We start from the raw sequence: 22,172 nt of genomic DNA on the forward strand, positions 1-22,172 counted from the left end.
ATATCTGCAATAAATCACAGAATGAGAGCCAGCGTATCAACCCATCCCTCCGACAAAAATGCCACTTTGGTATCGATGCAACAAGCATAGCTGACTCATTGCCGGAATCACGAATGTAATGCCCGACCTATGAGGCATGGGTGAGGCAGGCGGTGAATCATGCCGAAAACCAAACGAGGGGGGAACCTTCGGATGCAAAGCCTCAGAGGCCTCTAAGTGTGTTATAAGCAGAGATCTTTGAATCATCTAATTTTATTAGTGGGGATTGTTCTACAAATTTTTACAGATAATCTACAAGCTAGAAAGGCCAGGAGTGGCAGAGAAACTCACTCCCTCTTGGAGACCCCATAGTGACCGCTTGAGTGTCCCTCAACAGTGGATAGGTCGAATTGCAGAAAGAGACATTGACAAAAGTAGGAAGGACAACTTTCTGTCTACACCACACCCGAAGTTGGGCCACAAGGGGCGGGATCTCTTTAGCATCATCGAGCATCGATATGACAGAAGATTTAAGTTGCGTCCCTAGGTTTCAAGGACGTCCATACGGAAGGGCTGCCACTTGAAGGAGACAACAGGCCGTGGAAAAGGATATTGGCAATGACGTAGCCGATCTCTCTCTTAGGAACTTGTCCACCCTCAGGATGTCCTGCTGGGGACGTTTGGAGATTGCATGTCCAATGGGTAAGGAGCCCTCTTCGAGAAAGTAGAAAGCCCTTCTTTGGAGTACAACGCTGAAGCAAACCCCGATGGCCACCAGTCCGACTTTCTTGTTAGACTGATGAATATTTGCAATGCCTCCCATGCCAAAATGTATACTTAGGGACTTGTCTAGGCTGTCTGACATCCGAGTCAACAGCGATAGGAATCCCCCGACTGAGGAAGAATGCCAATCAACCTCTGATGGAGAGGGGACCGACGCCCTATCATCATGAGAAGTCTAGAGTGGATGTTAATTCTGAGATATAAAAGTTTGATTTACGAAGGACAGATTAGACACCTTCAATTACTCTCCACCGACCGCACCATTAATGCCATTTTGAAGGCCACGCTTTATGACAATCAAACCTTTGAACCACCCATCCCGGTAGAGTATTATTATTAAAAAAAGAAGAAAAAGAGAGAAAAGAGGAAGAAGAGATAGTACCAGCATTAAATGTTGTCCCCTCCAAACCCCATCGGGAGATAACTTTTCTCAAAAGATCTTCATGTCGTCCAATACCTTGGGTATCGAGACCAGCAAAATTCCTAACTGTGGCTAAGGCTGACACTTCGGTAGCTCAAGTACTATAATGTTGATATTGTCCCTCCCATATAGGACCCATCGCCTTAAAAGCTTATGTAAAAAGGTGTGGCATGAGAAAGCTGTGGTAACACGTGGAAACATGCAGAGAGAAAAAAAAAAAAAACTAGCATAGTGCGAAGAACCTTTATGGTGCAGAAACCTTGAGTTACATGAAAAAAGAGTTCTTTTAAGACTCTAGCCTTTGTCCTATAAAAGGAGTGGTCGTGGATGTGAAAAGGTGAATACGAGAAGAAAAAAAAGAGGGATGTAAGGAGACCATAAGCTACCAAAAAGAGAGAGGGAGAGAAAAAGAGAGGCTTGGAGGGTGTTTTGTTTAAAAAAAGAAGATTGGAGAACATCGATTGGAGGAGTTCGTTCAATCTTGGATTAGAGTTATTTCATCGAGGAGGATTCTTCTGGAGGCTTGTTTTATCTTAAATTTTTTTTTTCTTATATCAAAAGTTGTGTTCTCGATATAGTGTCAGAAAAATTTTTTATACTCTAAACTATTATCATAGCGGAAGCTCCTTCTTACTCTCATTCCTGTGTAGACATAGGCTTCGACCGAACCATAAAAAATTTTGGTGTTCTTATGAATGCTATGATTTCTCTGAACTTTTGATATTATTGTTAGTATGATTTTTGTTCTATTTATTATTTTTCAAGTACTCAAATCCTAGCACATAACGTGCAGCAATGGGGGTCAGTCCCCTAAGGACCCCTGCTACACCAAGGGGTCAGCGACTCCGACTAGATGATCCTTTGGACGAGCTCCCAGAAAACATGGGGGCATCAAATCGGGGTGGCAAGCAAACACTTCATTTAAAAAAAATAAATGAGGGAAAAGGGGAAAAGAGTTGATACAAGATGACCTCAGTCGGAATCTATGATGAGAAATGAAGAGAAAATATGATCACCACCGCCATCCAAACCATACATGAGATTGACGTGACGGAGGGCAGGGCTGGCCGATATCGACCCCCCATCTATAGGGATGTGCTTCCTCGAAGTAGCGCCCTGGGCGAAGGCTACACCGAGAGAGGGTAGAGTCACCTTTAAGAGGGATCCAAAGCCTCCCTGTGGGATTGCGATCCTTAGACTACCCCCAACTATGTCGCCATGGTTCAGCAAGTAGGGCAGCATGCCTTTCCAATGCCACCCATTCCAAACAAAAGCACTTGCCGACATGGCTCTTCAGAGCTAATTCTGATCAGACCAAGAGATTGAAAACCCTTATCGACTGGAGCTCGACTACGACAGCCCCGCGACAATGACCTGAGTGACAAAATGAATAACCCCGGCCCTTAAGTGAAGCTCAATTTATAGAAGAATCGGACCTAATCATCCTCTATCACTCTTTCGGATGATAGGGCATGTACCCCCAAGGGCAACACCTCAAAGACCATACCCTCTAAGCCCAAGGGCTCGATGGGACTTCTTAATAGGTCATTGATATTGAGGCCCCAAGTGATAAATACCATCTCTCAGTGCATAGTCCATCAAGTACATCTTAACAGAATCTCCTAAAAAGATATGTTACACAGCGTCAAATGTAACCATGGGACATGGGTATATGCAAATCCTAATGATGAGGTCGACAAATCGACCTCTGGGTGATATTTTGGTTGAGAGGCAAAGCCTCCCCCGAACGCTGCCTAATAATGCCAAGCTCTGAGGTACCGAAGCATCGTCCCAAATGAAATCCAAGGATGGCCGAGATGAAGCTTGAAGACCCACCCAAAAAAAAGGAGGAAAAAGAGGAAGAAGAAAGAGAGAAAAAGGAAAAAGGAAAAAGGAAAAAGGGGGGAAGAAAATAAAAGACTCACAAGAGAAAAAAGTCTTCTTTATTGATGCAAAGATGTTTACATAATGATGCCCCAAAGGATGCTGAGAAGATAGATAAACATTAAAAAAGATAAAGATTTAATCTTCGTCTGAGGAAAAGGTCTTTGCCTCCTCATTACTATTGTCAGGGTGGAGACACCAGAGATCCAGCTTCGACGCCACACGATCCAGGCAGACTTTGTAGTCCTAGAACCCTTAGATGAAGGCAACAGTGGAGGCATCAATGAGTTCCACCCTGAGCTGTGGCAAGGCTTTGTATTCCTCGATGCACCAAAATTTGGTTTCTATGAAGGCCTATAGCACGACAGGCTCTACCCTGTATGGAGCGAGGGGAATGTTTCGACCCACCTCGATCGAGTCTCCCGATAGAAAGGGAGAACTGGAACTTGCTCGGAGAAAGACTCAAGCAGGGCCTCCTTCACCTTCTTGGGCAAAGGCTCTTCTCGAGGCCCTCCTCGAGACATGGCTATTTTTTTCTTGACGGTCTTTTTCACGGTCCGTGGTAATAGCTCCATAATGATAAGATAATGAAAAATAGAAATGTTCGCTAACAAAATCCATCTAGCCTAAAGACCTATTTATATAGGGCTCGAGTGACTCGTGCATCCCGCCTTCGATCAGTCAAGTTGTGCCACTTGTCAGGCTCTAAAACGTCAAGCGTCATGGCCCATAATGATGCCTTGGCCATTCAAAATCCTAAGGTACAGATTCATGAACTCACCTCGAGAATCACCAACTGACATGTAGCAAGTCAGATAGACCCAAGGCGACCCTCGAGACAAGCTCCTCGATCAGAAACCCTCATTTTTTTCTTCGGATAATTAGTGTGAGAATAAGGCTGACTCGAGGACCCTAGATAAAGCCAAAAGTCCTACAATAAGGAGCTCCTAGGCTCAACCGTCACTCTATTTCTTTTCTGCAAGGCCATAAGTCCTTGAGGAATCCAGCCAAGGTGAAGATCCAAGGAGAGCTCCTGAGGGCCAGACCCCCAGAAAAGGTCGGCCTCCTGAAATGGGGGACTCTCAGGAACCACAGCACTCCTCGAGGGGCATCTGCCATCAATTAGGGGCGAAACTGCATGGCTTGAGCAACATTTAAAGCAGCTCTCCGAAGCGATTTCAGCTCAGCCGCAAGCATGAGTCACAGTCTTACCCCAGTCCGACCGTAAGCATGAGCCATAGCCTCGCCCTAGCCCGACCATAAGTATAGGCTACGGCCTCGCCTCAGCTTATTGCAAGCAAAGGCTATAGCCTCGTCCTAGCTCGGCCGCATACACAAGCTACGGCTTCATTTGAACTCAAATTGCAATAGCGGGAGGAGGCGGCCCCATTGAAAGAATTCTTCCGCTTGTAAAAGTTAGATAGAGTTCTCATTGACTGGAGGGCTATTATTACGGGACTAGAATTATAGGAGGTTGGGTCCTACATTGGCTGTGAGTTAAGGGTAACTCTGACTTATATGGCTAAGTCCTTGAGATCCCCTTTTTTCAAAAAGCAAAACCATAAGGCCCTCGATCCAAGCCCGTCCAAAGGCATTCGAGATCAGGAGGCACCAAAGCGGACAAGGGCTCGAAGTCCTCAGGCCATTCAAGCCACGAGATCTCTGACCACAACTAACAGAATATAGTATGGGCATGGGGCTCTCCCCCTAAGTAGAGCCCATGTACGGGGAGCTGAGCTCCTGCTTCGAGGAGATAGCCGACTTGGAGAGCACTCCCCTGCTCGGTGCATTGGCTGCAATCCTTCATTTTCTCGGACTCCAGAATCAGCCATCGACTTAGCCGTTGCTCGCCGACCCGTGCCTATGGTGGCTACCTAGGGCTAGCAAAATATGACCCGATCCGCCAATCCGACCCGTGTTTGACCCGCCATAAACAGGTTTGGATTTGGACTAAATAGGTTTGGGTCATAAACGGATCGACCCGTTTAACCCACTTAATAATTGGATCGAATTTGGATTTTACATATCTGATCCATTTAATATTTAGATCGGGTTGAATCAGATAACTTATTTAATCTGTTTAACTTGTTTAACATATTTTTAACCCATTTAACCTGACCTATTTAACACGTTTAACCCATTTAAGATCCGTTTAAGCTGTTTAAAATCTGTTTAACCTGTTTGACCTAGCTGTTTAACTCGTTTAATTTGTTTAATCTATTTAACCTAATTTGACCTATTTAATAAATATGTTAAACAGGTCGGATCGGATTACTTATTTAATAAACAGGTCGGATTCAGATTTGAATTTTTGATCCGTTTAACAAACAGATCGGATTTGGATTGACGATTTTCTGATCCGACCTGATTGACCTGACTCGTTTATGACCCGATCCGATTCGATTGCTACCTCTATGGCTATCCCACTCCTGTTGCTGACCTGTACCCTGATCGACCCTTCTCTTGACCGTCGGCATGTGGGATGCTTGATTGAAGACGCCCACACACCTATCAAATTGAGCTATTAGTGGAGAATGATTGATTGTACATAGAAAAAAGTCACGTCAACCTCTTAGCCCCTCATAACTGATTTAAGTTGCAAACAAAAATGGCTAGCAATACATCATGAATGGCGGCACCACCTGCCCAACCCTAAAAAGTTGGGTAAGGATTTCAAGAGCATATTCGACAGCTTATACGTCTCCAATCTTAGCCCACAAATAAAGATAAACAAAAGATCTCCAATGGTATGCAAACAAAAACTCTCATGCACTTTTTTTTCTCTATTTCAGATTACTAACTTGAGCATTGGAGGATCTCCACCGGAACTACCTCCGATCACTGTCATCTTCATCAGACTGCGATTTACTTCAGCTACTCTGACCTGAATTGAGAATCTACAGCCAACAGTATTTTTATTATTTATTTTTTCAATTGGCGTAATGAACTAGAACATTTTGGTTATGGCATTTTTGTAACGAAGTGGGTTAATATAGTCGGCTACCAAAATACAATGATAGTGCTGTGGCTCAGACTCCAGGGACTTTATTCTTAATTATGAATATTAAAAAAAGATCTGCATTATTATATTGTGTCGCAAGCTGTTACAATTTAAATGCAAAATATTCCTCGGAACCTTATTTGGCGGATATTATAATTGAAAATAATGAACGTAAAAGAAAAAAAAGGTTCTTTCTAAGTTTGACGAAGCATCAGATAGGCAGCGAATATTTCAAATTCTAGTAGTGGAGGCAACGTGGGACCTGGTGCCTGGAAGCACACTACTAGGTGGAGGATGACCCAGAGCTTATGAACCGACGGGAAGCACTTGAATCAGCCATTGTGGAACTATGACAGGTCTGGAGCAGTCCATATCGTGCTTTCGTCTTGGTAGTTTTGGTCACTTTATTCTGGTGAGGTAGGCGCCATCAGGAGAGCAGTGAGAATTTTAGAAAGAGGACCATGCACTGGTGGGATCACAAAACAAGTGTGGGTGTTGGGTACGTTGGGGCCCTCACGCTCGGCAATTGGGACACCAATTGGGATGGGACCCAGGGGGGGTGTTGCAGACATCATTTGCCGACTTATTAAATCCGTGCACCTTTTCGGCCCGAGATGCTGGGCAGTGGGCATCCCACCACCCCCACCCCCACCCCCACCCCAAAGACCCAAAGACGTCAAGGCTCTGGTGGATGGAAGACAAAAGAATTCTAATCCAAAAATGTATGATCGTGTCCGCAAAAGATTAATTGGGGAGGTCCATGGAATCAGGATTCTTCGAACCCCTTTGCTGAGACGCAAGCTCGGGGAGGAGATTTCACTATTGTTCGAATGGTATAAGCGAGATAAAATTTCCTTTCTCATTCCAAAAGAGGGAACGAAAAGTAGGTGCAGGCAGGATATCGACCGATATCGTAAGCGTGGAAGCGAATATCTCGAAAAGTGGGTGTGTGATTGAGAAAGAAATGATGATGCATGCAGGGCCCGCCACCATGTGAACGCACTCCACCACCAATTGACAAGCAATTCGTGCACCCACCGCCACTCAGCCACCCAGCTCTCTAGCTCGCACGGTCGGGTTATGGTATGCTTTCTTTTCTCTCATATATATATATATATAAATATAATCCTGAATGCGTTCATTATTACATCAAAACCCCTCGCTTCTTTATTCTCTTTTCCTCGCACTGTATACCACTTACTGCGCATAGTTTAACCAGCAAAATATATCCAACACTTTGCATTAGGTAACAAGCGACGACACATCGCAGACCGCGAAACAAAATGTTTCTTCGCAACGAGACCTCAGAGGTGATTTTTTTTTTCCCCCTTCTTTTTTTTGAATTCTTGTGATGTACTCGGAAAAGGCTAGATCCATAACATGAGGTCATCAAGTGAGGGCCATCTCTCTACAGTCTTTAACTTGTGCCGAAGAACCGACGAGGCCAATTAGAGAGAGAGAGAGGGACGTGTCACAGGAGAAGAGAGAATGTGTAGGTAGCCGGTCACGTCGCCCACCATACATGTGAAATGATATTCCAACGGGCGGATGCCTGATGCTTTACTCTTGATGAACAAATTTGATGTTGTGCTAAATGCGGTGTTTTGAGACCACAGCAAAATTTACTGAGGTAAATCAAAAGGGACCGCGGATCGCATGTGTTCTGTGTTGAATTAGGATAACATAATATCAAGGGGTCGTATGTGAAGGAGGCAAAAAAAAAAAAAAACTGGGGTCCGGTAAGGTGAAAGTACTGGAAATATAAAGCAAGCCGCTTCCGGCATCGCACGTGGGACGACCCCACTAGCGATCGATGGATGTCCAGGCTCCATATTGAGCCATCATCCATCATCATTCTTCCTTGCAGCCTCAGAGCTATCTTTTGCTCTCTCTCTCTCACTCTCAAACATAGTTATGGAGAAGAGTAGGTCCTTCCCCGAGTATTCGTACTCGTCCTCCTATTCCGGTGGGTTGGGGTACGAGGGCCGCCCCAACTCCTACAGCTTCAACGGGCCGAACGGGAAGCACGACGGCTTCGCCAGCTCCAGCGATCCCGAGCTCAAGCGCAAACGCCGGGTGGCGGCCTACAACGTCTTCACCACCGAGGCCAAGCTCAAGTCCTCCGTCAGGAACAGCGTCAAGTGGATCAAAACCAAGTTCACCAACATCCGCTACGGCATCTGAACTTCTCCCATCTCTCTCTCTCTCTCTCTTTCTCATGTTTTAAAATCTAGGCTATATATTTATATGATGATGATGATGAGTGTCAAATGGGTTTGTGCATGGTTTTGGGGTCGCGAGGCTGGCTCCTGATTGAAGGGAATCAGGTGCTCGTCGGACATGTCTTGAATTCAATAATTGGATTCAGGTAATATATGTGGAGAGGCGGACGTGGTGATGATAGAATTGCGTGTGAGAATCTTGTGATATGTTTCGATAGTTTGTAATATTTGCATGCATATGCCATATGTGAAATTAATTATATAGCTGGATCAAAGGTTTCGGCTCTTTTTACCTTTTTTTTTTTTTTTCCTTTCCTTTTCCTGTTGAAGCTTCATAATTAAACTAGACATCTAAGCAGATATGGACCGCCCTTCCTCCAAAATTCAGAAATTCCTCGTGGAGTTGATGAAGGTTAGATTGAATTAATATAAACTAGGAGGACTACCTACTAGCTTGATAGCACCTAATACATGTGCTTTATAAGTGCATGAGATTTTTGACCGGAAATGTAGCTAGCAGCTTTTCATGCAAGCCTTCTCCAGCTTGAAAAAAAAAAGCATCTATGTCAAAATTCAGAGTATAAGGATACCACGGGCTCTAGGAGATAAAAAGTATAAAGACTTGACGGTACATAATGATTTAAATCAAAAACTGTGTGGCCTACCATAGGCGACCTTAATTAGTTTGCCGCAAAACTCTTAGATGGTGTTATGTGTCCATCACCTTGTCGGCGATGTCTGATTGTCGGTCCGTTTTCTGTTAGAGGATTGTTTCTCTACCAATTTTTGTTAGATTTCTACCAGTTATTTTCAAATGATATTGTATCCTTTTTTTTTGTAACCAATGATATATAAAAATTGTTTTGTTTTCTAGTGCATGCAGCCAAAGACAGCCTTAATAATAATATACTTTATGGAGATATTTGGAGGTACTGAAAAGTAAAAATAGTTTTTTTCTTTCACATTTTGTTGTTTTTCAAAAAAAACGTATGTATTTCAATTGGATTGTTTTTAGGAAAAAAACTGATTATAATTTGGAAATGGGAAATGAAAGATAATCCTCCACGGCATCAGCGCTGCCTCCTCCGATTATGCTGCGAAAGGGACGAGAACGCAAGGACAAAAAAGCGGAGCAAATTGAAACCCTAGAAATTGCCGTCGGAGTGAGAAACGAGTTCAGCGGAAAAGTTCTTTCCAATTCTACCTCACAATATCAATCAATGTAAATTCTTCACTCTGTTAGAAATTGTTTTAACCCTAAAAAAAATTCTTAGCTTAAATTGTCTAAAATATCAACTTCAATAAAGATATGCAAATTCAGATAAATTACTAATTAAGTAACTCAGAGTGCTGTATGCTTACCAAAAACAACGATCCACCTTCTGCAGCATTTGTGTGAAGTTGAACCCACTAACGTGAGCATCAAATTGTATAAAAGTAAATGCAGCTCATAATGGAACTATGAAAGTGAGTATGTTCAATAGATTGCTCTGAATTTGACATATGAATTTTTTTACTAATGAATGACTTGGGGTGTTTAATATTGTCATGGTAGATCCTTGCATCACTGCATTCAAGCCATGCCATCTTTTCAAAACTGTTCAAAGAAATTAGCACTTTGATTAGTAACTCCAAATTGCCCAATTTCCATCCCTGCATTTATGGGATTTCTTTTCCCTGGATGCTCCAATGAGCTGTAATCCACACAATACCATTATCAGAGCATATGCAAACATCCTTCTAAATACATTATTTACCTGATTCTGCTTGCATTTCCAGTTTAAGGACAACCTCTAAACCACTAAGGAAATGAATTATGTCAATTGGACATCATCTTATTTGCTACTAACCCAGTTTCTATGATTGAACAATGACACATAAGGGAGATTGACTCACTGAAATGACACATAAGTATCATAACAAGAAAAAGTTTTTTGTACCATTCTAATCAACAAGAACATAATGTTCAGCTGTAAGTTTTCCACTATAACTGCGAAAATCTGAAGTGGAGGCAGACCTCTTTCCCAAACCATATCGGCGCATGCCGTCAATTCCTTCTTTGTCGCCTCCAGCATTTGCCTCCAAGGTTGGTGACGGAGGCAAGTTCTTGATACTCCTAGAGGCTGAAGGATGGGTTTCTGTTCTGCGTGATTGTCTTTGGACGGAGGATGTCACTGGTGACAGGGATGCAGGTGGAGCCACAAAGACTTTGGGCTGTACACTAGAGGAAGTGCTTCCCGTACTGCAACCCAATTCTTGGCTATGTCTTGTCTGATGTGCAGCCTTCTCCTATATTCAAAGATTATAATTATTTTTTGACAATCATTCTCTTTGTAAGCCCATAGCCAAATAGGAAGTCAGTATGAATGATTGAATATTGAGGTAATTCTCATCATCCTTTTGTGGAAAGTTATATTAGACTAAGCTTTATGGAATGCTTAAATACAACTGCAAAAATCATTTATTTTTCAGAAGGCCTTCATTCAGATTTCATATTAACTGTAAAACACATCCTACAGTACTATAGGAGGGAGATGACCATACCATCTCGATAAACAAAAAGTAAACAAATGGTCATTCAAAATGTAGCACAATTGCTCAACATGCCATGCTTTCAATTGATCATTATTCTAATTCATTCACTTTCTGCAGACGTTGATGTGGATATGATAAGATGGTATACTTAAAAACACATCATATACTTCTTTATTCAAAAAAATATGGTGGCATTTCGCCACCTTAGGTTCGAATGTGAGACCTCTCACTTAGAGAGATGGGTGCCAACTGAGCCACCGGTTGTTGTCAATGTATCATATAGAATTATTTTAGGACAATGCCCATCTTCATTTACGAACAAAAAGATAGAGCATAATTAGGGTGTCTGTGACTTTTAAAGATCATGTTTGGGGTTCAGAATATGGAGCACCCTAGTTCTCTTTCGCCTAAAACACAAATCTTGAATCACACACTGAAATGATAGTTCATTCACAAGCCAAAACATAAAACATAATTCATCAACACATGCACAAACATGCAAACGCATGCACACCATGGAAAGAATGAAGCAGAATCTTAAAAGCAGGAACTACAAAATTATGATATGGAACCCATAATTGAACTCTGCCTCTATTACATGATTTTAAGTTTCAGTCGAAACCCTTGAACCAAAACCAGAATTTTTTAATTTTGCAGGCAACCTATTCAAAAGTGAGGTTAATTGAATATATGGGCAATTTTTGTTTGAGTCATTAATTTATTTACGGTATTCTATTAACAGTAATCTAGGGTTTTGCAAGTTCCCAGAAAAAAACTTGAACTTTAATGTTTGTTTGTAAGAAATTTAGGAGAAATATATTTTCTTTTCAAGTCTCAAGATATTTTTTTTATGTTTTATGATAGTTCATTGAGAGAGAAAATTGGGGTTAAGAATACAAATCAGACCTCCTAAACAGTTGTTTTGCTGGATTTGATCTTGGATTTGTTACATTTGAGCTCAAATCTCTTTTGTAACAAGTCAAAATTGAAAATTTTATAAGTTATATTCATTTCTTAGTTTCTTTCCATAAATTTTGTATATCAATAATATTTTTTTGAATCTACAATGAAAAGTTTCAATTGGGCTTTCCAAACCCTTGACTTTTGGGTTGTTTTGCAACATTACACCTATCATCATGGTCCATCTTGCCTTCGTAATGAAACTGTAAGTCGGTCAAATAGCAACCATCTAACTTAAATGAAGAAACGTCCTCAATTTTCTAAAAAATTGATCAAGGGGTGTGCATGCAAATACCAATTTTCTAAAGAACAATATGCAAAAAGGCAATTTTTCAATAATACGTATGCAAAATTCATCTTTTAGAGAAAATCTTGCGGCATTTTTTTGTTTTCTTTTAAAGAAAAGATTAAAGTCTAATCACTTTCATTCAGAAAATGAAAAAGAGAAACATACAAAACATCCAAAGAGGATTAATAAGAAGAAAAAAGAAAAAAGAACATAGAATAATCAGCAGACAAAACCAGAAGATCTAAAAAAGTTTTAACAAAGCAAAGAGAGGTTGCAAGTATCTTAAAAGTCTAATAAATAAGAGACCCAATCACTTATGAGGAAATAAATACACCCCAAAACATTCACTTTGTTCTGTTTAATACTGTTGAAGTCTCCCATTTCTCTAGAGCCATTAACCAATAAAACAAGGACATTAAAGTTATCTAACCAAAATGATATTATCTTCTAAAATATTGGTGTCCATCCAAGTTGACCAAAGTTCATTCATCTCAGCTGGTAGAGAATAGATACTGACAACATGGAGGAAGTGCAACCAAATCAGGTTTTTCAAAGCAGACGATAAAAATGGGTGATCTATACTTTCTTCTTCCCGCTCACAAAGAGCACAAGTATATGCTTCTGCCCAGTTTCTTTTCTTTAACTTCTCAGCAGTAATTCTGTGCTTATATTAGAAGATATTGAAAAATATCACCTTCTCACGGATTAGAGTCTTCCAACTATTGCAATGAAAGCAGAAAAGGTACCTCAAATAATTGCAGTGTTTATGAAAAAGATGGATTTGTTACTTTTTCCTTCTACATTGTCCTGTTTTAGATTGTAATCATGCAACTCAAGAATATATCCACTACAAAATGATGTAAAAATTATTTTATTCTTACTAATGAATCACAGTTACATCTGAATCATCAATTTTATACTATCCAATTGACTTACAATTTGGAGTACATTCTATTAACTTGTTTGTGGACTTATATTCCATATATTGGATTTTTTATTTTATATTTAAATTATTTCTGGCAAAAACTTCAGGAGTCATACCAAAATAAGCACAGCCAAAACTGATGAAAATCTAATTTTGGAAACCCTGCTCCATTGCTTCTGTTCACTAAACCATTTTGAGCTTTAAAAAATATAAAATTCACTGGTCCTTCAATTAGATTTCGTTCCCAGTCCCACTCTGAGACCAGTCCTAGACTACTAATTATTAAAATAAGGAATGCCTTAACCAAATAAATAAGAAAATCAGCAGTCGACAGAGCAAATAAGTAAATAAACAAGTAAATAAAAGCATGGTCAAATTATTCAATCAGTGCATTCCCTTTTTTCTTTTTATTTGTTTCCTTAACAAGGTTCTTTTCTATTGTTTTTCAAATTGCTACAGCAGGAAATCTTGCTGGTTTCTGTTGGACTTCCGGTACATTGGAGTAGTAGGTTTAGATCTTTGAGGCCTCTTATATCTTTTTTACAACCTATAACTCATTGACCATAAGTTTGTGCCCAAACAAGATTCAAATTCATGTGCTATAAGTGAAAATGACTGATAATATGGTCAAATTTTTAATACAGTACAGAATATAAGGGCCTACTTTTGAGCCATAAGCTCAAGATTTTGAGCTAAAAGAAGTGTAAAACATTCAATGATTATCAAATCAAAAATAAAACTACAGACTGGAAAGCAAAACGAAAATGCTAACAAAATTAATTTACCAACAAGCACAAAATTGGTCTTAGACAGGAATTATACCTCTTTGGAAGATCCAAAATCAGCTTTTGTTTTGACAATAATTTGTCCCATATTTTTTTGGTTATCTTTTTGTGTGCAAGACCGATGCTTCACTTTGGAAACTTTGCGCCTATAAGAAGGATGACCAGATTTATCAAACACACAGACACATACTCGGCCAAGCAACAAAATTAAGGTTTTTGTCACATATAGATGCAAATACTCCAAATTGAAGCAGCAATGATAATGTAAAATTTTTATCGGACAGACTCTATGCAACTAATTGTATGCACAACTAACATGGGCCTTGCCAAGTGACAAGTTAATGCAGCTGGTACCATTGTCTACAAGCAAAATTTTTATATTGAAAAAAATACTTTGTGATACCTAAAATTCCAATGTTATGAAATTGGCTACTAACTCTGTTGTTTAAATGAACAGCAATCTGGAACCTTCTGGAATGTTGGCAGTAGTAAACTGTAATCATATGATGAAGATTCTACAGATGAGAATAAAATCTGAGGGCAAATTATGAGAATTTTTCTTTTGGTGGGGGGGAGGGGTCCAGAGGATCACTTGATGGAAAAGTTGATAAGTAGGAGATGCTACTTCAGAGAGTCGTGGAATCAATGGATGCAATTGAAACTAAGAAAAATCTGAAATCTAGACAGGCATCTGCTTATTGAATGGATCAGAATGTCAATCCCTAACAAGTAGCAACAGCATATGATGAGCACAACTTTGATCAGGATGCTAGATAGATGGTACCGTTGTTTTTATAATACTAAAGAATGAGCATTATAAAAATAAAAATAAAAATAAAAATAAATCTCCAATACGGATGAAAAGTATAAGGGATTTTTGCACTCTCTCTCTTCTTTCAAAGGAGCATATTCCATCTTAGATACACATGCACATATATCAAGTGGATAACTTTTTTGTTTTTTTTCTCAGGTGGAGCCTCCACTTTATGTGTCATCATAGTAATGATTTCCTTCACAACTAAGACAGGATGTACAAATGCGTTGTTCAGACCTCACACACCTTAATAGATGATACATATTATGATAACTTCTAGATAATTACCACAAGTAGAATGTGGACTTTTAAATATAATTATAATATTACCTTATCAAGGAATATTGACTTAACTATCAAAGAGTAAATATGAAACTTACTTTCGCTTTTCATATGGTTGAGCTGGTTCATCATTTTCTTCATTATAAATTACAGGGAGGCCCGAAAGGTCACAAGCCAATGGGCTTGAGGTAAAGAACTGCAATTATAAAAAAGAATAACATCATACCACATGAAAAAAATTCAAGATTATCAAACAACAATTAGATGTGCATATTTCTACATGGGTTCATTATGAATGCTCAAACCTAAATACATGTGAGACATAGATATGAATCCATTACTAAAAATTGTAAAAATTGTATGGGAATGTGTTTCGCTAAAATGGGCACCAGCCTGGAAAGCAATCTAACATAGGCATAAGTGTTTGAATCAACCAGATGATCAAACTTATGGTCTATATGCTTTAAATTTTAACATTTGTGTTTATCAAAGAAATCAATCAGAAATAATTTTCAAATATATCTAATGATGGGCAGAGCCTTATATTGTCAACACACTTGACATACTTGTATGCACCAATACCTGGCAATGCACAGTAAGATACACTTTGCTGTGCCATGGTGAGAATGACCAAAATCAGCCTAGTACACAAAACATCAGGCTTTCTTTGAAATACTAAGTGCAGTAATCAGAGAGACACAAATAGCCAAATGCTAATAAAACATAATATATATTGAAAATCAATTTGTTTATATGGTTCCATTACACTTAAACAACTGCAGTACGATTGAAGATGGCATTTAATTGCTGCAAAAATGTTTAGCAAACAGTCAATTCAATGAGAAATGTACCATAGTGACACTACCAAAAAAATACAAACTTGCAAAGTAATCGCTGATAAAACTACATTAGTTTATGTATTCGTACTTATCCATGCAGTTTCACAGTATAATATATAAGAAAATTGGTGAGTTTGACAATTATGCTTTTTAATTTACCTCACTTTGCAAAGCAGAAGCTGCAGTACCACGATATGAGGGGTCCAGTGAAAGAAGTATGGTCAGCAAATGCAAGGCAGAAGAAGGGAAATCTTTAAAAGTTTCCAAGATACTTGGTTTGTAAGGTTGTGGAGGTCGGAAGGTAGTAGACAACTTTAGCTTTCTCCAGTAGTCCTCTGGTGGGGTTCCACAGAGCCTAAATATCCTATGGAGTTGCTCAACCTGAATGTGGCAAAATATTGATCAAGAGAAATTCTTTAATACTCGACCATCATATCAGTTCATAGTATATAACAAAGACTTGACAGTATTTTCTCAGCTTTGGTATTCGGAACTCCTAATTTGTTCATGAATACTATTACAGTAAGTTCCATGAATATAGAAGAATAAGGTTCTAAGGCAAATTGAAAGCTGAAAAGTCGCTACAACTTACAAATATATCTTGAATGTCTCTCAGTACTTCCCTGATAAGTAACATTCTACCAACAAAAAAAGCCAAAACACATAATGCTTTTAATTCAAAGAATACTGGCATTTCTCAATGCTTATAAGAATGTAGTATAACTTACTAATCAAAATATCCCCTCATGAGGTGCTTTGATATGCTATTCCAAGATTTTTTTTCTACAATATCTCAAAGCATATCAAAAAAGAAGAGCAGGAATATCAATTAAGAAACAAAATAAAAAAACAAAGCCCACTCCTGCATATATCACCATTTCCTACACAAAAAATAGCTCGTATAACAAGTGATGAGCTAATAACCACCCCTTAATCAACATAAACTGGAGGGAAGATTAGGTCAAAAATGGTGAATGCAAGAACTTGAATCTTATTTTCTATTACCCCATACATTCATTTCAAACCTCGGCAACTCCAGTCCTTATGTCCAAACAAATTATCATGAATCTATACTTTATCATCTTTACTTGTTGAAGCATTTGCATTTTAAAACCATCAAAAACTCTGGTAAATCTTCCCAAATTTGTGAAGTTGTCTTAATCCCTATCACGTTCTATTCATCATTCAATCCAGACACCTTCTACCAATCTCCTAATTATCATCTTCCACAATCAGACTTCTCATCTCACAAAGCATAACAAAACCTCATTTGTGACTTTCAAAAAACTGATTGTGAAAGCACCTAGTGCCTCGGTCAAGCAAACAATGTAACATTGACATGATAAATCCCTTTGTTGAGGTTCAAACCTCTCCTCCTGGGTAAGGAAAATTTTTCACACAAAAATTGCAAAGGCTTTCAATGATGGATAATAAGGTAGCCACGTGATTGTTTGGATCATAAATTGTGAAGAAACATTCATAAATTTAATCCCATGCAAATACTTTAGACCTTGTTAGTTGTGGTTATGAGAATTGGAGGAACGAAGAATGCTAAGAACAAAAACCACATGAACAAAAGTTATAAACATGCAGTGTAAACAAACTTTTGTTGCTTATGCCTTATTGTCAAGCACTATCATTAAAAGAAAATGATTTATCAACACAAGTACTTAAAGGCTAGATAGTATCTCACCTCAGTCCTACCAGGCATAATTGGCCTCGCAGCAAACATCTCACCAAGAAGGCAACCTGCACTCCAGAGATCAATACCAATGCCATAATGCCTACTGCCCAGAAGCAGTTCTGGTGCCCTATACCATAGTGTCACTACTCTGCTTGTAAGTGGCTGTTTGTTGTTTGGACTGAAATAGTTTGCAAGGCCAAAGTCAGCAATTTTCAGCACTCCATGCTTGTCTATTAACAAGTTGGAACCCTTAATATCTCGATGTAGAATTCCCCTCTCATGGCAGTGCAGTAGACCAGACAACAACTGCTGCATGTAGCACTTAACCTGCAAAAGAAATGATCAAGTATATAAAAGCAACCTATCACTTGCCTTGGGTTTTAAATTTTAATTCAGCTAAACAGGAAGTAGCCAAGCAATAAATGCAAGCATTGTCATAAAGTGCAATTCCAGGATAAAATTTGCAAGATGCAATTTTTTTTAATGGCAAATGCAAAATGCTAAGAAGAAAAGGTTTGGCAAGGTGAAATAGACAATGACACTTAAAAAAATAAATAAATAAAATAAAATAAATAAAGATGCTCTATAATGCAAGTTCAGGATTAGTTTCACAAGAAAAAAACTGAAAGGAAAAAATAAGAGAAAAAAGTTTTGAAGGAAAAAAATTGAAGCATAAGACAGGCACTCAAAAAAGTAATATATTCCTAGATAATAGAGAAAAGTCCAACAAAAAAAAATCACCGGAACTAAAGAAGAAATTCAAAGATACAAGTTCAGGAATAATTTTTGCAAGAAAAATTGGGCTAAAAAGATAAGAAGACAAGATTGAGTGAAAAGAGTTAAGTATATCAAAGACACAAAAGGGCAAACTCCATTAAAGTTTTTGAGAAAAAAATAAAGCAAATCTGCTGGTAAGACTAAGAAAATTTAAAATTTACTTTTAACTGGGATAATGTAAGAACCTGTGGTTCAGTAAGCCTGCCACCAGGGCGGGAGATAACCGTTGCCAAGTCAGACTGCATAAAGTCAAAGACCAAGTAAAGGCTATACTGCATTCTCGAAGTAGCCAGCCCTTCAAGCTTGATGACATTAGGATGATCCAGCTTTTGCAATATCATAATTTCTCTTGCCATAAATCTCACGCTCTCAGATTCTGATGTATCAAAACGAACCTTTTTCAGAGCGACAATCTTTCCAGTATCACGGTCTCGAGCTTTGTACACGTTGCTATAGGTCCCCTGGCCTACCTAAACCAGCAAGAGTAGTGTTCTAGTTTAGACAAGCTGCATCAAAATAAGCAAATGTGCCAATAAAGTCCATTCAAAAACAATACAACAACAGACGACACTTGTCTCTGTTTTTGAAAAATAAAAAAAAAAAAAAGGGTATGAAATGATACATGTATCAACAATTGTTATTCTTATGTAGCCAAGGTCCATATTAATAATGTGAAAGTGTTTTACAAAGAGACACAAAAAGCTCATCATAAAAGCTAGATCCAATTGCGACCCAACTATGAGACCCTACAAACTAATGGTGGTTGTAATTGTTCACAGAGCTTCAGGAAGTGATCTGCTAAAACTCATCATCATCATCATCTAAGCCTTCCAAAACAGGGTTATAGATGAAGCTTAGCTCTAAAATGAAAAGGCTACACTGGATGATTGAGCAGAATTTTGGGACTAGCAAGCAATTGACGCCAACCCTTACAAACTGGTGACGTACAAAACACAACAGTAGGCAAGATAGGGACTTGCCATGAAACACCAAAGGCTCGCTCACAAGCAGGAAGTACCATCTTTATGGACACAAGTTCATGCAAGCAAGAAACAATCCTTTGAAATTCTAACGTGCTTTGAAAGAGTCTGGATAAAATGAGAAGATGACATGCATAAGCAACCGCTCATCCTTTTTAGATGCACAAAACATAAGCTGGTACAATTAGAAGTGACAAAATTTATAAACAAGCATATGATGAATAGATCCAATATGCAGTGCTGAAGATTATCAAAATCTGGGAGTAACAAACAAGAGATGAAAAGTGAACTGACGCCACTAACTTGTGCGTATAGACAGAAAACACCATGGTCTGAAGAGCAAATCAGTTTAGCGAGAATGTCCGAAAAGAGGAGATGGATATGTATGAAAAATCAAAGTCTTGGACAGAAGTTGCAATAATAGTCGCCCATTAATAAAATCTTCAATATACTGAGTCATGAAGAGCTGGCTCCACGGCCCAACAAGAACAAGGCCCAAAAATCAAAGACGTCTAAAGATGTACGGACATCAGGACATAACCCTCCCCGTGCGTTTTTTTTTTTTTTTTTTTTTGCTTTTTAATGTCACGAGAACTATGCCAAAATTTTTGAGGAAAACTATATGAATCACTCCATATCAAAGAAGTTAGTCCGCCAAAAACCAATAAATTAAAAGAGAGAGAGAGCATGAAGGAAGAAACGCCTTATGATGCGCGTTAAATTTTTTTCTCATCAATGAATAGCTGAAAAAAGAACCCCCATAACTAAACTCGGTGGTCCGTAGCTCCAAAAGTAATGATCAGTTTCAGATTATAGCATTCTTAAAGAAGCATTCTAGCAAACAACAGTTAAACGATGCGGACAAAGAAAGGAAATCAATCAAGAATGGAAAACCTTATCGAGCTTGTCGTAGGAGTCGGCGCTCTTAGGCACCAACCCGGCCAGCACCTCCCGGGGGATATTGTCCGTGAGCCAGCGAGGCCAGCCGTCCACCAGCTCGTCCGCCGCCCCACCGTCTCCGCTCACCGGCTTCGACGGATCAGGTGCGACTGCCTCGATCTTGCTCTCCTTCTGCCCTTCCCTTGCGAGGGCCCTTTCCTCCCTTCCCCTGCTGTGCGCATGGTACGGGGTGGCCCTGTGCTGCTGCCTCTTCGCCGCCGCCGCCCCGCCGCGGGCGACGTAGTCGTGGTCGCGTTTCATCTTCTCGAGGTGGGGAGGAGAGCTGAGGGCGGAGGGCCTGCACTGGACGCAGCCCATGGCTCCTTCGATCGTCGAAGGGGGAGAGCGGGGGGAAACGTCGAGGAAAGGAGTGGATTATGATGGGGCGGCATGGCCGATGCATGAAATTCGGCCGTCCGAAGACGGCCTTGACATAATCGCCTCCCATTTCTTTTATTTTCTTTTGCTTGTGTGTGATTTTCTATTCCTTCGGCAGCCAAACCTTTGCTCCCCCGCTTGCCTCCTTCTCGGTCGTTTTCTTTACCACGAGGAAGATTGAGAACGGTAGATCCAAGGGCGGTATGCGCTTTGAGTTGGAGGGAAGCCAGGCCGTACCAGCATGGCAGCGAAATTCTATCTAACTTGGTGGTGGGCCGAGTCTAACTACTGCTTAACCCAGCCCAAGAAAATTATGGACTCGTTGGTACCATCGTTTTTTCTTTCATGGACCGCTGGGAGCAACATAGATATTTTTATAAGAGAAATTTTTTGTGCACCGTGCGGGGTGAATGGTTCGAGAAATGCTTGGTAGTGTTATTTTTGATACTGTCCGGATTTCATACGTTTGATCGGGAAAGCACATATGCGATCGTTTAGTTCTCTCTACATGTAACCGGAAGGTAACGCTTCTACTGGGCTTCGTAAAGTGACCGCTAAAACCTAGGAATAAAGTTCCAATCGATGCGGGTTCAATAACAAAATGGGATGTCAATTTTGAGGATACCATAATTGCAATTTGTGGTGCTTTAAAAATATATTCGGTGATTGTCAATCACATTGCGTTGTGCAGGAGGTCGCACATGAGAATAACCCTCTTCGAATATGACAACATATATATATATATATATATAGAGAGAGAGAGAGAGAGAGAGAGAGAGAGAGAGAGATTTAAATTCGTTCCACATGATCGAGCACATACGCCAGGGCGATGGATGCTATTACAGTTTGCTACATTACAGGACCAACTGTACACACGATAACAAGCGTGTGGTTGTAGTTTCTCATCAAATTAGTCCCACAGGTTGTAACCATGGTGTGAGTACGGGTGACCATCCAATCAGCAGAACATGTATTATCATGTTCAATGTGCAGAACGTTTATGGAATATCCTGTGCTTCACGTGTGAGCGCTGCGTGGGTTCCTGTGTGCATGTACCCACTCGTGGCGTGAGACCGAAATTATTGATTGGACCTGATCCAAAAATAGTGGACCACTTCGGACGAGGTAGATTTATTCTACCATAGGCAAAATTTTTATGGATTTTGATTAATTTCTTTTTCATCTCACAGTCAATCATAAATAAGAGTGTGTCAGAGAAGGAAAATGAAGAAAAAAAATTGAATAATCTATGATCTACTACTGTGTATGAGGTCCAACCAATAATCGATGCTCATGGCAGTCCAGTGATCGACAGCAGATCGCAAGGCACGGTAGCGTTAATACCGGAATCTAGAGGGAGACAAGCTCATGCTTCCGGCCGGAGTCCGATCTCTGGAATGATTTGAACTGCATGGCTAGTCTCGCACCGCCCTATGTTCCTCAACCCTTTTGTAGCACGTCGTTAGGGGCAGTTCTAACGCAGTGCCTCATCATGTACTGAAGAATTCACATGGAATGTTCAGGCACGGTCGGTTGGTTTGCCACCTTTCCCCAAGAATCAAGCAATTCGCTTTCATAGGATGTAATAATTCTCGGGTCTCAATGGGACTAGCCTCTCTGTGGTTTTCCTCACGAAAAAAACCATCTATATATTCACTGTTCTACCATCTCTCTCTCTCTCGATTACCAATAACC

At 39.8% G+C, this 22,172-nt stretch overlaps 2 protein-coding genes across 2 annotated transcripts; one reads left to right on the forward strand and one right to left on the reverse strand.

Moving 5' to 3' along the window:
• The first annotated feature begins 7,814 nt into the window (after positions 1-7,814).
• On the forward strand, positions 7,815-8,575 carry LOC105052817 (uncharacterized). Its single transcript, XM_010933751.4, has one exon. The coding sequence runs from the start codon at positions 7,983-7,985 to the stop codon at positions 8,250-8,252; it is 270 nt and encodes an 89-aa protein (XP_010932053.2). The 5' UTR covers positions 7,815-7,982; the 3' UTR covers positions 8,253-8,575.
• Positions 8,576-9,980: 1,405 nt separating this feature from the next.
• Positions 9,981-20,676, reverse strand: LOC105052816 (probable serine/threonine-protein kinase At1g54610). The gene is made up of 7 exons (XM_010933750.4): positions 20,055-20,676; positions 18,366-18,650; positions 17,413-17,730; positions 15,879-16,100; positions 14,979-15,076; positions 13,822-13,930; positions 9,981-10,579 (listed from the first exon to the last, which is right to left on the reverse strand). The coding sequence occupies exons 1-7, from the start codon at positions 20,415-20,417 to the stop codon at positions 10,235-10,237; spliced, it is 1,740 nt and encodes a 579-aa protein (XP_010932052.1). The 5' UTR covers positions 20,418-20,676; the 3' UTR covers positions 9,981-10,234.
• Between the last annotated feature and the right edge of the window lie 1,496 nt (positions 20,677-22,172).

This window comes from Elaeis guineensis, chromosome 10, assembly GCF_000442705.2.
Source record: "Elaeis guineensis isolate ETL-2024a chromosome 10, EG11, whole genome shotgun sequence".
NCBI lineage: Eukaryota > Viridiplantae > Streptophyta > Magnoliopsida > Arecales > Arecaceae > Elaeis > Elaeis guineensis.

Excerpts from the sequence above, each read along its gene's own strand:
- LOC105052817 (XM_010933751.4), top strand. The coding sequence starts at position 7,983 with ATGGAGAAGAGTAGGTCCTTCCCCGAGTATTCGTACTCGTCCTCCTAT.
- LOC105052816 (XM_010933750.4), bottom strand. The coding sequence starts at position 20,417 with ATGGGCTGCGTCCAGTGCAGGCCCTCCGCCCTCAGCTCTCCTCCCCAC. Across the intron at positions 17,731-18,365 it reads GCAGGCTTACTGAACCACAG|GTTAAGTGCTACATGCAGCA; the intron begins GTTCTTACATTA and ends TTTCTTTTGCAG. Across the intron at positions 13,931-14,978 it reads CAACCATATGAAAAGCGAAA|GCGCAAAGTTTCCAAAGTGA; the intron begins GTAAGTTTCATA and ends TCCTTCTTATAG.